General features: G+C 41.5%; 1 protein-coding gene across 3 annotated transcripts; it reads left to right on the forward strand.

Annotated features, from left to right (window-relative positions):
- The first annotated feature begins 5,661 nt into the window (after positions 1 to 5,661).
- Positions 5,662 to 12,571, forward strand: adcyap1b (adenylate cyclase activating polypeptide 1b). Of its 3 annotated transcripts, XM_080194950.1 has the most exons (7): positions 5,662 to 5,947; positions 6,192 to 6,299; positions 8,676 to 8,810; positions 9,277 to 9,384; positions 9,870 to 10,001; positions 10,437 to 10,557; positions 11,671 to 12,571. In XM_080194950.1, the coding sequence occupies exons 2-7, from the start codon at positions 6,199 to 6,201 to the stop codon at positions 11,677 to 11,679; spliced, it is 606 nt and encodes a 201-aa protein (XP_080051076.1). In that variant the 5' UTR covers positions 5,662 to 5,947; positions 6,192 to 6,198; the 3' UTR covers positions 11,680 to 12,571. The 3 variants fall into 3 exon arrangements, with proteins under 3 accessions (XP_080051076.1, XP_080051075.1, XP_080051077.1); XM_080194949.1 differs by lacking the exon at positions 11,671 to 12,571 and having other exon boundaries at positions 10,437 to 10,685; XM_080194951.1 differs by lacking the exons at positions 10,437 to 10,557; positions 11,671 to 12,571 and having other exon boundaries at positions 9,870 to 10,384.
- The last annotated feature ends 4,610 nt before the right edge of the window (positions 12,572 to 17,181 follow it).

A 17,181-nucleotide genomic window follows, 5' to 3' on the forward strand; every position in this document is an offset into this window, starting at 1 on the left:
AAGTATAGACAGACTCAATGGATGGAAGGCTGGATGAGAGCAAGTTGGGAAGAGGAATGAAAAATGACTTTGCTGTCATTTTCCATACCATGTAAAGAAATAAACTGAAATAGCAGGGTGTCTTGCTGAGCCCTTACTTTTGTGTTTAATTGAATATTTCAGTTTGAGGACAGTCTAGCTATGTAATAACAAGATGTAAGGGCTAACTAGAATGCTTGCAAGAATCATGTCTAAGGGAATTACAGCAGGGTCCAGTGCTTATAGATTTTTAAACTTCTCCACAGATAAGTTTTATTGATGGAAAGGAGAGCAGGTTTGGCATTCAGGAGGATGATTAATCAAAGGAATAATACAGGTACAGTATAACAACCTGACCCTGATAATCACTGCTACACTACCCACCTTTGTATGGCAATCAATGTAGGAAGTAGTTCAATTACTTATCAGTCTTGGGAGATAAGAGGAGACAACAGTTTGTAACAAAACAGTGTAAAGAGCAAACTTCACATGTGTAGATATCCTCTTCTGCTGAATACGACAACTTAGCAGACATTTTCAAGACCCTTCACACATTTTTCCTCTCAACTGTGTTTCTTCATACACAATCTAACATTAGGGAAGCACTAAAAGCCTGACATGATGTATTTGCTTGTATCTTACACTTGCAATCATCCCAATTAATGACTGCTCACCACAGCCTATGTTGCATTCCACATGATAGGAAGTAGAAAATTTTCACATTACGTATTTGCTTTTTAGTATATAAAGTATTGCATTGTTGAGTCAAGTGAACAGCCACAGGTGGATGGCATCCCATTGTCTCTGAACTCTAATTACAAATGTAGAGAAAGCCCTGTTACTTGGGTAGGTCTGCAGGAGGAACATTGGGAGTAGGAAGCAGAGAGTAACGGTCAATGAATATTTTTCGGTCTGAAAGAAGATTTGTAGTGATAACTTCCAGGGGTCAGTGTTGGGAACCTTGCTTTCGCAAGGATCTAGATCTTGGTGTGACAATTTCGAAGTTTACAGATGATACAAAACTTGAAAGTATTGTAAAGTGTGAAGAATACAGTGTAGAACTTCAAAAAGACATAGACAAGTTAGTGGAGTGGGCAAGTAGGTGGCAGATGAAGTTCAATTCAAAGAAGTGTGAGGTGATGAGGTACAATATAAAATAAGGGATAAAATTCTTGGGTGGGTGCAGGTTGGGGCCAGCATGGTAGCACAGTGGTTAGCACTGCTCCTTCACAGCCCCAGGGGTCCGGGTTCGATTCCTGGCTTGGGTCACTGTCTGTGTGGAGTTTACACATTCTCCCTGTGTCTGTGTGACTTTATACTGGGTGCTCCAATTTCCTCCTACATTCTAAAAGACGTGCTGATTAGGTGCATTGATCTGAACAGATGCTGGACTGTACCAACTAGGGGAATTTCACGGTAACTTCATTGCAGTGTTAATGTAAGCCTTACTTGTGACTAATAAATAAAAAAAAGTTAGAGGACATATACTTGCATAAATCATTGAAGGTGGCAGGACAGGTAGAGAAAGCAGTTATAAAATGATAGTAGTCTAGCCTTTATTATTAGGGGTAAAGGATACAAGAGCAAAGAAGTTATGTTGAACTTATACAAGAATCACAGAATCATACAACGCACAAGAGGCCTTTCAGCCCATTGACATGTGATACTAGTTAAATCTCAATGGGGTATTGTGTACAGTTCTGGACACCACACTATAGGAATGATGTAGAGGCATTGGAGGAGAGATTTACAAAAATGGTTTCAGTGATGAGAAACACCAGCAATAAGGATAGGTTGGAGACGTTGGGACTGTTCTCCTTGGAGAGAAGAAGGCTAAGAGGAGATTTGATAGAGATGTTCAACATCATAAGGGGCTGGGCAGAGTAGACAGGGAGAAACTGTTCCTGGTCATAAAAGGATCAAAAATGAGAGGGTGCAGAATTAAAGTGATTTGCAAAAGAAGCAAATGTGATACAAAAAGCTTTTTCACACAGCGTGTGATTTGGGTCTGGAATGCACTGGTTGGAAATGTGGTGGAGACAGGTTCAATCCAGGTATTCAAAATGCATTCAATGATTACTTGAATAGAAACAATGTGCGGATGTACAGGGAAAAGGCAGGGGAATGGCATTAAAACATGATGGTTGTTTGGAGAGCCAGTTCAGACACGATGGGTCAAATGGTCCCCTTCTGCATTCTAACAATTCTGTGATTTTGTGATTCAATCACACACCAATGAGGTTAACTCTGAATTACATTTTGCAGAACTTAGCAAGCCACTCAAATACATGAATCTTCATCAAATAATGTAAAGAACAAAAATAGCTAGATCACTCAGCAACGTGATCTATGTGCTATTAGACATTGAATTAGGACTCAACAAATTCAACTAACCCATTCGACCCTGCAAAGTCCAATTCACTAACATCTGGAAACTGGTGCCAAAGTTGAGAGAACTGTCCTATAGACTTGTCAACCAACAGCTTTATATTGTTATATACACAGAACCACCACTCCATTACACTTAATGGCATTACAATTATCACGTTCTCCATCATAGAAACAGGAGTAGGCCATTCAGCCTTTCAAGCCATTCATTTTGATCAAGGTTGATCATCAAATTCAATATCTTAATCCCCCTTCCGCCAATATTCCTTTAGCCCCAAGAGCTATATCTAATATGTTTATCCCACTAATCCCCCTGACACAAAGGGGCAATTTATCATGGCCAATCAACCTAACCTACACATCTTTAGAGTGTGGGAGGAAACCAGAGCACCCGGGAAAACCCATGCAGACATAGGGAGAGCATGCAAACTCCTCACAGTCACCGGAGACTGGAATTGAACCTGGGTCTTTGATGCTGTGAGGCAGCAGTGCTAACCACTGTGTCACCGTTTTGCATTTTCACACCTTAGGGCTCAGTATTTATCAAAGTCCAGTGGACCTTCCAGATAAATGTTTTGGCTACTAGAGCAGATTAAAGGTTATATATTATGCCATGTGTAGATCAAAGCCTTTATTTATAAGACCCTTGTGCTTGATTGGCACATTAACCTAATTTAAACACCCATAGTCTCCAACACCATTTTACTGTGGTTGCAGAGTATGGATAATGCTACAAGGTGCACTGCATCAACTTGCCAATCAAATTTGGTGACCTCCACCAACTAGGCAAGACAACGGCAGCAGGCGCAGTTCCTTCAACGTGACTGGTTTGGAACTTGTACTTAATCGCAATTTAGGAAAACCTTCATCACAGGGAAAGCAAATCAATGAAGAAAGCCCACTGTCACTTGCTCAGGGCATCTGGGGATGAGCAATAAATGCTGGCCTTGTAATGACGCCTACAGCACAGGAACGAATAATGAAGAAAACCAGCTTCCACCCGAAACAAAACAAGTAAAACTTGGACAAAACACACATGCGCGTCATCGTCCTTTGGGGACGAATATCTTTTTACCAAGTTACCGAACAGAAAGCGACTCAGTCAATAAAATCACACATCATCCTGCTACCAGTCATACAGACTTACAGTACAAAAAGTGATGAACAGTAAAGGAGGAATAAAATCGTGTGTTGTATTATAAACTAGAAATTAGTGGAGAGATTTGCGCTCTGGCAATTCAGACCGCTTTCAGAGCAACTTCATTTCGTCTACAAACGCATGAGGCAATTCGCCGAATGTCTGTTTGGACACGAGGGGGAGCTCTGATATCGTATTTGCATTTTCAGACAGTCGGGACGTGGGGGTGGGAATGCTGTAGTAAATTTAAAACTAATCACCTCGTAATTGCTTTAGGGATGTGTACAGGAAATGCTAAATGATCATCCGTTGCCCCTCAAGACAACTGACAGCGTACAGTAAATGTGCAAAAGGATTTATGAGAACTCAGGTGTTCATTTTGTGACCAAATCGTGCAGTGTTGTACTTTATAGGACGGCACTGATATATCAGCGTTCATATGACAATGAATTCAAGAGCACGTGCTTGACTTTTTAACATGTTTTTTTAAAGAGCAAACGAACGTGCTGATTATAATTACGTACCAAGATCCTGTCAGGGCATCATATTCCACTTTGGAGTCAATATACAAAACAGTCTTACTTTAGGTAATTTATCATGCTTAAAATCAAATTGTTGATCCAAAGAACTTGAACAAATGTGAACAAAACAACCTTTTGCGACTGCTTTCACAGCCATGTTGTGAACATTTTTGTTCTCGCTCTATGTATCTGTTTAGAGTGATTTGACTTCGGTTAACACAAAGGAGGAAGCTGAATGGCATGGTCCTCGTCAGGGTTCCTTTTTAAATGCAAGGTCAAATCAGTAAAAGCAAGTTTTATTTTTAAGTGGTTTTACTGGCGATCTGAAGCAAATGAAAGGCTGCCCATGGTTGAGAAACTAATGGAAACAGCTATGAGAGATTGTCTTCAGAGAACTCTCCTACAATGTACTCTGTGTGAAAAATCAGCTCGGGATAATAAGAGAACAGCACTTGAAATGCCCCCGGTGAGAGGCTTTGAGTACGGAGGAATCTGTTCTGCTGTTTTCATATGATTCACCCATTCCCATTGACATGCACGACTTTTGCATTTGCAGAACTCCTGTGAAAGTATGGTTTCACGCTTTGAATTAATAACCCCCCTCCTAATGTACTCACTAACACAATAGTAGCGATCCAGGAGCTGGTGTGGTGCATCACTTATTGCTTACTATTGAAATGAAAGCTAGTTGCAGTGGGGCCAAAAAAGCTTCGGTTTTTTTTAGAATACAATGCTATTGTTCAAAAGATTTTTATTAACAAAGGTTTCAAAGGGGGAGTTGGACATTTCCTTATTAAACAATTAGGGAGACCAAAGGTTGGGGGGAGGTGGGGGTATCATCTTCGAACCAAAGTTCTTAGGGTATCATCAGATATTGGATGATACCCACAAGAGAGACGAAATGCCACCACTTTTCACTTTGGATTACACCAAGACTGGTGTTGATAGAATATTAAAACGAGTTAGGTGCTGGACCCTGGCTAACACTTCGAACATACTAACCAACAAGACGAGTAGTCAAAGAGGGTGAACTGCTAACGTCAGTATGAGATCTCTTTTGCCCAGGCTTTATAGTGTTGGGTTCAGACACTTTGAGAATTAAAGTCAAGCTATGTCGGTGCTGTAAATATCCTTGATGCTTGTTTCATGGTGACACCTTCCACAGATTTCAACTTTGTCAATGTGGATAGCGCGATCATCGTTCAATGCATGTTTCCAAAACTTTGTGATTTGTTTTGGCCAAGAAATTACAGTTGGCCCCTATCCTGGTTGACGTGGCAACACTACTTTGTACGGTCCATTTCCCTTTACTTAGCATTAGTTTTACTGTCGTGACACAGCTGAGTTATTGTTTTTTTTGTTATTGACACGAGAATCCTAAAAGTGGCCGGATAAACCTTGGCACAATGAGCATCACAATAAAATGTTTAATTTGGTATAAGTGTTCATGAGTGGGTTATGACTTTGGCCAGATAAACGATGAGAAAGAAAGAGTGTTATATTCCGGGAGGACTATCGCAAGCTGATGACGTCTGTTGGTGATACATGGTCTTAACGTGACTTGCACCGGCTCTGAAAAGAAGGGAAGCAGTCTGATTCATGAATAAAAATCCGGGTGCAAGTGTACAACAAACAATAGTCTATAAAAAAAGCTAAGATGTAGACAAATGTTTACAAAGACATCTGTTGCTATGTGTATTTCAAACAGTGTTTGCGAAGATTTCTGATAATTGCATATATATATAATAGCGTAGAACGGTGGCAAGTTGAACGGCACCAGAATCTCAGCGACGCCTCAGTGAATTGCCGTGAGGAAGATTTGATCAGATTCAGAGCTAAACCTGGACCAGATCGTGCACAACACTCAGCCAACCTGCAATAGGTATGCGAGAGCCAGCAAAGTTACAGTCTAACTACTGGCCGCTTCTGTCTTACTACGGGATAGGAGATCGAGAGATAGACTTTGTTTTGTTTTGCAGGGATGCACAATTTTTTTTATTTTTTAAAAAACTTTTTATTTCTCAAGTGCCAGGTTGAGGCGCTCATCAAGTTGCAGTTAATTTGTTGAGAGAATTAAACGCGGATGTTGCTTTCTGGGTTTTAAACTTTCGAAATTCACTTTACAGATTAAGAATGTCTAACAAAGCGACAATAGCATTTATGGTTGTGTATGGGATCATAATGCATTGCAGTGTCTACTGTACACCGGCTGGAATAACGTACCCAGGATTTAGGTAGGTGACTCTGGTCCGGTCATTTACTTATCTTTGCACGCCTTTCTGATTCAGATCTTTTCTTTGTTACCCCTCTACTTCTCAGCATTGTGTTGCCTTGACTTATTTCCCTTGGTCTTCCCTCTGTAAAGTAACTGCTTCCACTGGATCCGCTCACCACCCCCCACCCCCCTCCCTTCCCATGTGGAGACTTTCTACTTGTTGACAGCGAGTGATGCGAGTGCGATCCTGGGCGCCCCGCTCCGGCGAAGCCTCCAGATTTTTATCTGCCAGTCTTGCGCAGCGTGCGAAATAGGACGGGATGTGAGCGAAGGCGAGGAGCAGAGAGAAAGAAAGAGGGAGGGAGAGACAGGGAGAGGTTGAAAATGATCATTACATGGACATAGAGTTAATGCCACGGCATGGTGAAATGTAGAAAATGTGACATTACAAAAGAAAGAGACGAGAAGGCGGAGTGATGGAGAAGTTACAGGAGATTCAGGAAGAAGAGGAAAAGGGAAGATGTGAAAGAGGCAGTCGGGGGCAGAGCCACAAAACCACACCAGTTTATTCATCTGAAGGACTTGGAGGAAAGCCCTTTGCAAGTGGTACGATGTTGCATTGGTGTATTTGATGCCGAGTTGTAATTCGTCTCCGTGTACTGGCAGAACCGCCCGAGCAGAATCCCAGCCCTTTAGTCAGGTCGCAACAAGGGATGGGTTTTCGGAGCGAGCCGAAGGGGCTGTGTCAGTCAGTGCTGCTTTATTTAAGGATGTGTGTGCGGGAGGCGGGAGGGGGGGTGTGTGGGTGATGAGATGAAAGCTTACCGCAATCGAGACGGAAAAGGCAGAATACTTAGCATTGATAGTGGACAGAAGAAAATACACATTTCCGTGCATTGAGTGGACGGCACAGGAAGTAGAGTTTGCTTGGATTGTTGTGTGCTTGCTCTGATGGAATGGAATGATTGCAGAGACAAAGCCTAATGGGATTCCCGGGAGGGTCCGTGTAAAATCGCGTCAATTACTGTCATGGGGCGAGTAGGAGGAGGAGGGAGAAGCCAGCATTGCTAACGGCTGCATTAAATCTGCAGCGTTTATTAGATGCATGAGCTTCAGACTTTAGAAAACTACAGTCCATCACCAATCCAGCCCTTACCGAACTTCAAATAAAAACTGTTGAAGATTTTCCCAGGTTTGGAGGTAATGTTGCTTTGTTTTTAGTGATGGTGTAGTTTTAGTGATTTTTTTTAAATTCTAGGATACACTGGGGAAGTTGCAGGGTGGGAGATGGGTGTATTGGGCGATCAGCACCTTCACAAATACTGGCAGGAAAATTCCTGTATCGCCAGTAAAACGGGACGGGACCCATAGCTCAGACAGGCCAAAGAGTTCTTGTAACCATCCGGGAGATCAAGAAAACTGTCAACATTCCTGGCATGGCTACTGGAATCAGCATTGAACAGATAGGATGGCGCATTGTGTGCTTAGAAACCCTTTCATTGGTGTGCGGGGGTTGTGAAGGTAACTTGAACAGGGTCTGTGTGAAGCTTTGAGCATGAGGAGTGTCTGTTTGATGCTCGGTCTCTGGTTTCCTGAGCGCGGCGAGTCGGACATTAAGAATAGATCTCTGTTACTGGGTACGGTGCATTATTTTGCTTCAGTGATGGTTGATTTGCCGATGAGTTTTTTTTTTGTCCTCAGTACCAGAGAGAATTCACCATTCTGATCAAGCACGCCTGGCCTCAGGTGTTTGAGGTGAACGATGTTGACTGAGGGGAATTGTCAGCAGTTGTAACGATCACTGGTTATTGGTTTGTTTTCTGATGGTTGTTTCTATGGTTAGGCTAGGGGTACATACGGAGGACCGCGCTGATTCCTTATTAGTTTATTTGGAAACGATACGAACGGGTTAAAGTAACGAAATCTGACTTAACGCCTCATTACATATTCCAGACCTTACTCTGGGGGGGACGGGGGGACGGGAACATTTTGAACTTTTCGTTCCGCCTGGCCCCAGGAGCAGGTTTGTACACAGTTGTCTTTCAATTATTCATAGCGGAGCGCGAAGTCCCGGGAGAATAGGGCAGTGTACAATACCAGAAAGATTCTTGTAGTGTCCTGGGGATTTCCATTAACTGGGCTATGAATTACTTATGGCATTGAAGAACGTCAGAACAAGTTGGGCCCCACTTGCCAGTTTGCGCACGTCTGTGTGGGTCCCGGTAGACTCTCCCCTTCCATCGATGTCTAATCTCTAATACTAAGCAGAGCTCATCTCCGGCAAACAAGTAAATCATAAAGCCGGGGACAAAGGCAAGAATGTTCGCCACCAACCGCTTCCTAGCCCTCCACCAACTGGTGAGTACAGATTTTCATCTTGTTATTGTTTCCCCAGGGTTGAAGATGAGGCGTATGATGAAGAGGGGAACTCACTACCCGACCTGACTTACGAAACTGATCGAAACGGCGTCCGGATTCCCTCACCGGTAATTGATGATGTGAACACGTTATACTACCCGCCGGAGAAAAGGTGATTCATTTCATTTCATTTCTGTGCGAAAATATCCCGAAATCTTACCCACTGACGGCGTTACATCAGAACTTTCTGTTGGATTTATTTGCATGTTTACTTCTCAAACATTGGTTTTATAATTAGGAGGCCGCCTCCGATTATTGAAGAAGTCCCGAAAGGGTTAAGCAGAACAGGGGAGCACAAAACGCTGGCTTCTTTAAAAGAAAACAGCGTAAATTTATGTTAATCAATTCAATAATTACCATGCCAGCAGCCCCGCAAAATTGAGTGATTCAAAATTCTGCAATATCTTCGCGGTGTTCATTTCAGAGAATAGGAAGCAGGGGGGTTGTAGCGACATTATCAGCGCCCCCGCCCCGCCCCCCCCGTTTGTGTTTTGAACAAATAATGATTGTCTGTGTTTGGGTTCCAGTGGTGAATCACTGATATTTGTTTTCTTGTACATGGCCTTTGTGTATCTCAGAACGGAAAGACACGCGGATGGGCTATTAAATAAACGCCTAAGAGCATTGTTGGCGCAGCAAATAACGAGAGAATTCGTGCACTCCCTCGTCCATTCCAAGCGCAATGGGTAAGTTTGCAACACTTGATCGTAATCTTAAAATTGCAACGCCCCAAAGTATCGCCTTGCCTTTCTCGTACTTTATTGAGGCTGCGTTGCTGCTTTACCGCCATTCTATCTCGTTTATTCCACTCTCTTTATTAATTTTCTTTAACCCCATTGTCTCCTTCAATCCGCTAAAGCCATATTGGACCCATCAGCCACCCCCACCCGCCCCACCCTTGACAGCGGGACTGTTTGCATTGCCGTTCTGAAGATCCAGAACACCGTGCCTTGTTCTGTGTTCGATAAAATCCCCAAGAAGTACCAGTGCTCTTAAAAAAAAGGAAATACTTCAGAACCCCACCGGTCTGAAGTAACCGGCTCACCATTTCAAGGAGCGAGTTGGAATGGCGCGAATTCAGCGCAGGGCAGGTTTTAATCTATAAAGGAGTTGTGAATATTATTACACTGCAAGCGGTCTCGGAGTCTTGATTTTATTTTTCCATCGGCAGTGGCAGCAGTGTTGAGAAGGATACAGAACCTCTGTCAAAGCGACACTCGGATGGCATCTTCACCGACAGCTACAGCCGCTACAGGAAACAGATGGCTGTCAAGAAATACCTGGCAGCTGTCCTGGGGAAAAGGTATAAACAAAGAGTTAAAAATAAAGGACGCCGAGTATTCTATTTGTAGCGATGAGTGACCACCCACCCTACGTAAACAGCCCTATCCAAGATTCGTTTCAAACGATTGAATGATCATCGCTCCTCTGTTATTTAAACATGTATTTATGTATGAAGTAAAGCCATTAAAAACGAATATTTTGATAAAAATATTGTTTTTTGTAAAACACTATAAGAACGCACAAATCTACTTTGTGGACGATTCATTTTTGGGTTATATATTGCAGAGCAGTTCATATAAAGTGTGCACAAGAACAATATCCGACTGAGTGCTGGTTTTATATGAGATGCATAGCTATAGTCGGTGTAGGTATGCGGGGATATTGTTGCTGTTTGTGTGTGCATATACTGTATTCAAACTAAAATTAAAAAGATAGTGTTTTTCATCCACAACAGCCCTGAAGATATTAATATTGCCCACATTTTCGACGACATAGACATTGATGCTCTGCTTAGGCTGCTTGAAGGGGATTATGATATTGGTTTGGGAGAATTGCTGCAGCAGATCTCCTTGTCGGTGAGTTCCAGCACGGGCTGCTTTCACACGAGTCAAATTGAAGTAATGCTCCACCCCGCATAGTGCCGAGTAGCTCGTCGACATTGCAAATCGACTTCAAACTCACATGTCGCGTCTAGTCACCAGGTTTAAAACAGCCGAGTTCACTCGAACGCCAAGGTGCAAGTCTTGGCGGAGAGGGGGGGGGGGGGGGGGTAGTGGTGGAGTTTTCTTTGCCAGACAGACTATGATGGATGGCTCTGTTAAACGATGGTTCTGTCGTTTGTGAATGATTGCATTTTGTGTGTGTGTGTGTGTTGAGGGTGGGGGGGTGGGGGGTGCGGTTTCAAAGAGAGAGAATGGGAATCAGCTGTGTACGAACACAAGAACCACATTTTAACACCCACATCATGGACTGCAAGCATGTCCCTTCCACCCTACCCCCAAAATAAAAAGCATTGACAGATTCGGTTGCCTTTCAGGAACACAGAAGTTCACGATCAATTGCTCGTGCTTGCCATGAGTCACCCACCTCCAAAAGCAGGCAATGAGTGAGATTTCCCCATGAGTATTGGAGGCAGCCTCACACGAAAGCCTGGTGCAATATTGTGGCACTGTGCAATTATAAAATGCGGCTTCCGCTGAAACTCCGATAATCTCATCATGACGGGGGGCGGGGGATGGTGGTGAGAGAGGATTAAATTGCAAACTGATCTTGATTTTGTTACTCCAAGATGATCTTAAAATCGATAATCTAAAAAATAAGGCTCTGCCTGTAAAGCAATTCTAATGTGAACGATTAACTTAGCGACATATTCAAGAGCAAGGTTGCAGTTTACCCAGGGCGACTAAAGCAGGCATGTGAGTTTCCAAAATTGAGATCACACCTTGGCAAAAATGATTCGCCCCTTGTATAAAGGAGCATCAGTTGACCCATAAACGCCCTGGCCATGCCAAACATTGATTCCTAAACGTAGACAACATACGCGGTTCTGTTTAGCCTGTAGAAAATAAGAAAGCAAACAAAGTAATGCCACTCAAAGCGGAAGTGTTCAGGTATCCTAGTAGCTCATAGGCATTTGGATCTATGCCTGCATGAAATCAATCTTATTTTAATTTTGCATTCTCCTCCAGGCAAATTGACCCAGGATACAGCTTGCAGCTTTGGTGCCTTGATTCGTCATTTAAATCGACATGAATTACAGAGGGTTTCTTTGTTTTGTTTTCTTTTTTTTAAAAGCGGCCCTACATTGCTGCAACCCATCACCTTACATTTCAGCCTTTTACAGTTCGCGGATCTCGTGGTAATTTCGTGACAAGTTGTGGAGTCGCTGATATTTGTACTGCGCTAAATGTGGCGTGCACCCCGTGTGCTGAGATTACTTAACTATTCTAGACGTTTTAATAAAATGCTGTGCTTTCGTTAATGTTCGCGTGACCTAGACACCTTGTGTATAACCATAGGGACACCAGAATGCCTTATTAAACTTTACACAGACTACTGACATTTGAATGATCCTGATTAAACAGTAATAGAAACTGCAATTCTGGACACCTTTTTATTTGTACAGTGGAGTAAGTGAAGGAATCCAAACAGGTTGAGGCAGGTAGATAGATATATTTGAAGTAGGAATCGATCGTTCATTATCTCCCCACTTTGAAAAGTTTACATTCATACATTTTTATAAACACAATTTCGTCTAATCTTCGCACGTGTTTTAAGTGAACATGATCTGATGCTTTGAAACCATATTAATTCTTAACTCTTAAACACCCTGCGATGGATCGGAATCAAAGTAGGATTATTTTCTGGACAATAGGTGTCATTCTCACCCCACAGCCGGCCAGCCTCTACTTTAGCTCGGCCTGGTATATGGAAAATATGCTGTAAATTGCGAAAATTAATCTCCAGCCAACTAGACAATTTAATTTCACAATAACCAGTTAATTCGCTTTCAGAACCCTCAAACAAAAATTGATATCTACTTAACTTGATTTCCATTCGATAGCCCGACTGTCCTGAACACATTGGCCATTCACAACTGTCCTTTCTTGTAACACTTTAACCCCACTTGTGGGAATGTATTTATTCTTCCAAGATGTTGCCTGCCACCCTTGGAAATTTAAAATTTTCGAAGATTGCCACACAAAGTAGAAATTAAACGATAACGAGTTAATGGCCAACACTGGACAGCTACATTCGGTTCACAGACTGGTCGGACACAATAGTCGGCTTCCTGCCAGAGGGACCCAGGAACGCTGTGGGGAATAATGGGCACATACTTGCAATTAAACAACAGGCAACGGGGGTTTTGGTGGGGTTTAATATTGACACAGTCTGATTTCTTAATCCCCCCTCATTCCTACCGACACCTTTCCCCCAGCAGTCGCAAACAACACATAGATGCAGTCACTATTTGTAAACGTCCATTAACTCTCAAACCAGATCAATCCAACTTAAATGTCCTCAAATTCCTGCAGATACAGGAGAGCGAATAAGTTTATCCACAATCTTGCTTGTCGAACAACATCTGCCGAAGAGCTAAGGTCTGTCTGAAATTTGATCAAATACATTTCACCTGTCTAATAATATCCATCCGTGGCCATAGTCTCAATACCGACTAATCCCGAAGAATAATTTGAACCAATGTAACCTGTTTGCCCTGTTGCGATTCTTCAATTTAACCTGAAGAATTCAATCTCTGTGCTGTAACATTCTGCTAGTGAGAATTCATTTCTTTCTCTAGTTAAAGAGGGCACAAAGTTTTGACAAATAGGTTCTATGGCATAAACAGATAAATTAATGATAGGAAAAGGTTCCCAGGCGAACGATTGAACGGCTAGGGATCTTTTCTTAAGAAACGAAAACCAAAGTTCAATGTTGGGAAAGAATTAGTCCCCTCGCAGCCGCCGCTCCCCTTCAAAGTATTATTAAAACATCTAACTGGCATTTCAGAGTTGGCCATGCGCAATTATCAATGCATGAACCCTCTGCTTTCCTGGCAGAAAGCAAGGTGACCAGGCAGGATGACTCTGGCTTCCCAAATCCACATCACTCTAATTCTGCTCCCAGACCACAGGGACCAGTTTCAGTTCAGTATCTGCAGAGTGCGAATTGCAGCTGATGGACCGGAGTCACACTGCTTGCTGTGCATTGCATGTTAATCAATGAGGAGGAAGCATGTTAGCATCCATATATACACAATAAGATTGCTCTCTGAACAAATGATTTCTAATAGGCATAGGTGCCAGTTCTCTCTGAACACTACAATGATCCAAAATAAGTTTAGTGAAATGCCCAAGTGCCCCAAATGATACATTTATTATGGCTGCCCACCAAACTGCGGTTAATACCTAGTATGATGCCCAAGTGTCACAAGATCATCTGCTTGAAGTGATTGTACAAATTCTGGTTTCGGTGTACATAGAGCTCAGATTGGGATCTTGTTCATGAATTATACTGCCATTTTCACATTGGTGTGCAGTTAAAAGTATTTCAAATTGATGAAAAAGTAATTGTCCTATAAAGAGACACTTACACCAATATTTCTAACAGTGCCGTATGGAAAGAGCAGGTGAAGAGGATTAATGGATAACTCTGAACTGCCAGCATGATGGGCTGAATGGTCCCACTTTCTATACTGAATGATTGGCTCTATGCCTCAAATGTAACTACAGCATAAAGAGACTATTTCAAATTTGATTCGCACTATCTTGTTAACTAACTGTAAGTTCAGGGGCGAATTACAAGAATTTGAGTTAATGCATCAATTCCCTGAAAATGTTTGTTCTGAACTTAACACTTGCATCAAATTGATAAAGAAAACACATCTTTTTAAATTGGGCTTCCGCGTGACAGTGTTCAGTGATAAATTTGATGCTTATCTCTGTTCAGTACCTGTGCAAATTTATCAAGGCGGAATGCTCATGTTGGTTCCAGTGTCACACTGTTAAATGAAGAGCTGTGCACATGTTGAACTGACTTACTGAAATGATTCATATTACCATTTCTTTGTTGATGCCAATTCAAAGCGGATTCTTATTGATGCAAAACCAGTATTACAGAAGCAGTGCATTACTTACAGGTGATTTTGGGTTGTCAGTGTTGTTAGTATATCAGCAAAACCTTTTCAATATTGGGAAGAAACAGATGGCAGAATGAGCTCTGTTCCAATATTGAAAACATATAGTAAGAGGTTTTTCTTATGATAGGAATTCCCTCTTAGGTGACTATCTCTGACATTTTTAAATATAGCTTGGCAGTGGATTTAATGTTGTGAAACACAGATTATGTAAAGCTGTCTCCAGGAAGCAAGTTTATATGTATCCTAATAATCTTTAAGTGGTTTCATTCTTTTTAATATTCAAGCTGGGGTTGAGAAAATGTCAGATCATTGATCTAACTCCTGAGTTATGTTACTGCTTTTTAATTGACTCACATTCAAAACTGCTTTGCGTCAATACAAACACTATAATTACAAAATTAACAGTTATTTCATATTGTCAACATTTTTACCATATTAGTTAATAGCAAAGTTGCAGTTAGAATCATTACTAACAACTTGAAGATTTTAATATACATTGATGATCTTTTTTTAAATCATCTATCCATCCCCACCCTTCTGCTATCACTTTCCCAAATCAGAAGAGTAAAGAGGTATGGGTTGTTGGAAAATAGTAAATTATAAAGGAAAATAACTGCACAATAATTATATAAAAATTCAATTTTTGCTCTATGTGCCATTCTATTGTTTAATTCTAGGAGTAATAGTTAATGGGGTGGCACGGTGGCACAATGGCTAGCACTTCTGCCTCATAGGTCCAGGGAACTGGATTTGATTCCCATTTTGGGTCACTGTTTGTGTGGAGTTTGCATGTTCTCCCTGTGCCTGTGGGGGTTTCCTCCAGGTGCTCCAGTTTCCTACCACAGTCCAAGGATGCAGGATTAGGTTGATTGGCCATGCTAAATTGCCTCTTAGTGTCCCGGGATATGTAGGTTACAGGGATTAGTGGTGTAAATATGTGTGGTTATGGAGATAAGAACCTGGGTGGGATTGTTGTCAGTGCAGACTCAATGGGCCAAATGGCCTTCTTCTGCAATATAGCGTTCTATGATTTATGGCTAAGAGGCATTTATATGCCTCAGTTAGCTTCACAAGAGTTAAATTAGTTCTCATCTACTGTTTCTTGTTAAATTGTAGTCTGGAAAGGCAGAACTTGAAAGATTTAGCAATTCATTGAGGCAATAGGATCAGGAAAATAAGAAACAGTGGACAAAGGGAAGATAGGGACAAAAGTCCCAAAGGATTTAGAGAAACAGCAGGAAAGAAGAAAAGAAACCAATAAAAAGCAGGAAAAATAGTTGAGAACATATACTTTAGGTCTAACATGCACATAATAAGAGCGTAAAAAATACATGCAAAGCTAGTTTTCATATGTTCATATATTGTGCAATATGTGGAAAAGCAAATGAGAAATGCAGATAGAGCAGAGGAAAAGCTATGTAGAATTAAGGCTCATAATGATTTTGGGAGTAGAAGGACTATAATACCAATATTGTAATGTGCCTCTTTTCATTTGTGTTTTGAATTTGGGAAGAATTTTCTTAAAGCAGCCACATAATTGATTCAATGTTTTCACTGTTAATCTTCCATGGCGTTAGTATGCTGCCCAAGTAAGCTAAATCTTTCACGTCAATATCTGCCTCAGACTGCTACTCAGCAGCATGAAGCCTCCACTCACTTTCTTTTAGGGTATCAGTTGGTCCTCTACTTCAGAGCTCCAGGCAATGCAATTATGTATTTTGATGTTTTTTCTTTTGCAAAGCACAGTGACAATTTCTTCTTTGCTACCAGCTTGGAGGAAATAACAAAGTAGGAGCCAGAGAAGAAGAACAATTGATGAATAAGAGTCACACTTGGAGATCGGTTTTGGTTTTGCTGTGTTAAATGAGTAGTGTAGAGGAGTGCACTTGTACCAGACTCTGCAATAATGACTCAATACGGGTTCCATATTGCCAAACATTGCTGTAACGCCTATGGAATAAAATCTGTACTCCTTGGCATTGCATCCATGCGTCAATTGACTCCCATGTGGCAGTTTTGAACAAAATCATTACAGATTTTGGGGATCAGGGAATCAGAACTCTTTGGATAAACAAATTAACAGCTACGTACCATCACCTTGACTTTTTATGTTGTGTTTTTCTTGTATATTCTGATATATTTTTGTCTCAACAGTGAGTCTGGATGACAGTGTGAAGAACAATGATATTATAGAAATTGAAAATGTTGGAAAGCTGAGTTAAAAAACAGAACATGCTGAAATGCACAGTAGGTCAGGCAGCATCTGGAAGAGAAACAGGTAAGTTAACTTTTTAAGGTTGAGTGCTGATCAACCCTCTGTGCATTTCCAGCATCTATTGATTTTAGGTCTGTAGAAATTAGTGCATCTACCAAATGAACTGGGAAGCCATCAGTTTGTTTTCTTCACATTTGAAAACGTTATGGATAGGGAGATGCTTAGATAGTAGAAACCAAGTGAGGGTTCTCAGAATGGGAAAAAAACAATGAGTCATGTTCTTCCCTAGAGGTCCATGTTTGCACTGTGGTTGGGGGTGGTGAAGGGGTTGCTTTTATTTATTAT

Source organism: Carcharhinus amblyrhynchos, chromosome 8 (genome assembly GCF_965287045.1).
Source record: "Carcharhinus amblyrhynchos chromosome 8, sCarAmb.v2.hapA, whole genome shotgun sequence".
In the NCBI taxonomy this organism is placed as follows: Eukaryota; Metazoa; Chordata; class Chondrichthyes; order Carcharhiniformes; family Carcharhinidae; genus Carcharhinus; species Carcharhinus amblyrhynchos.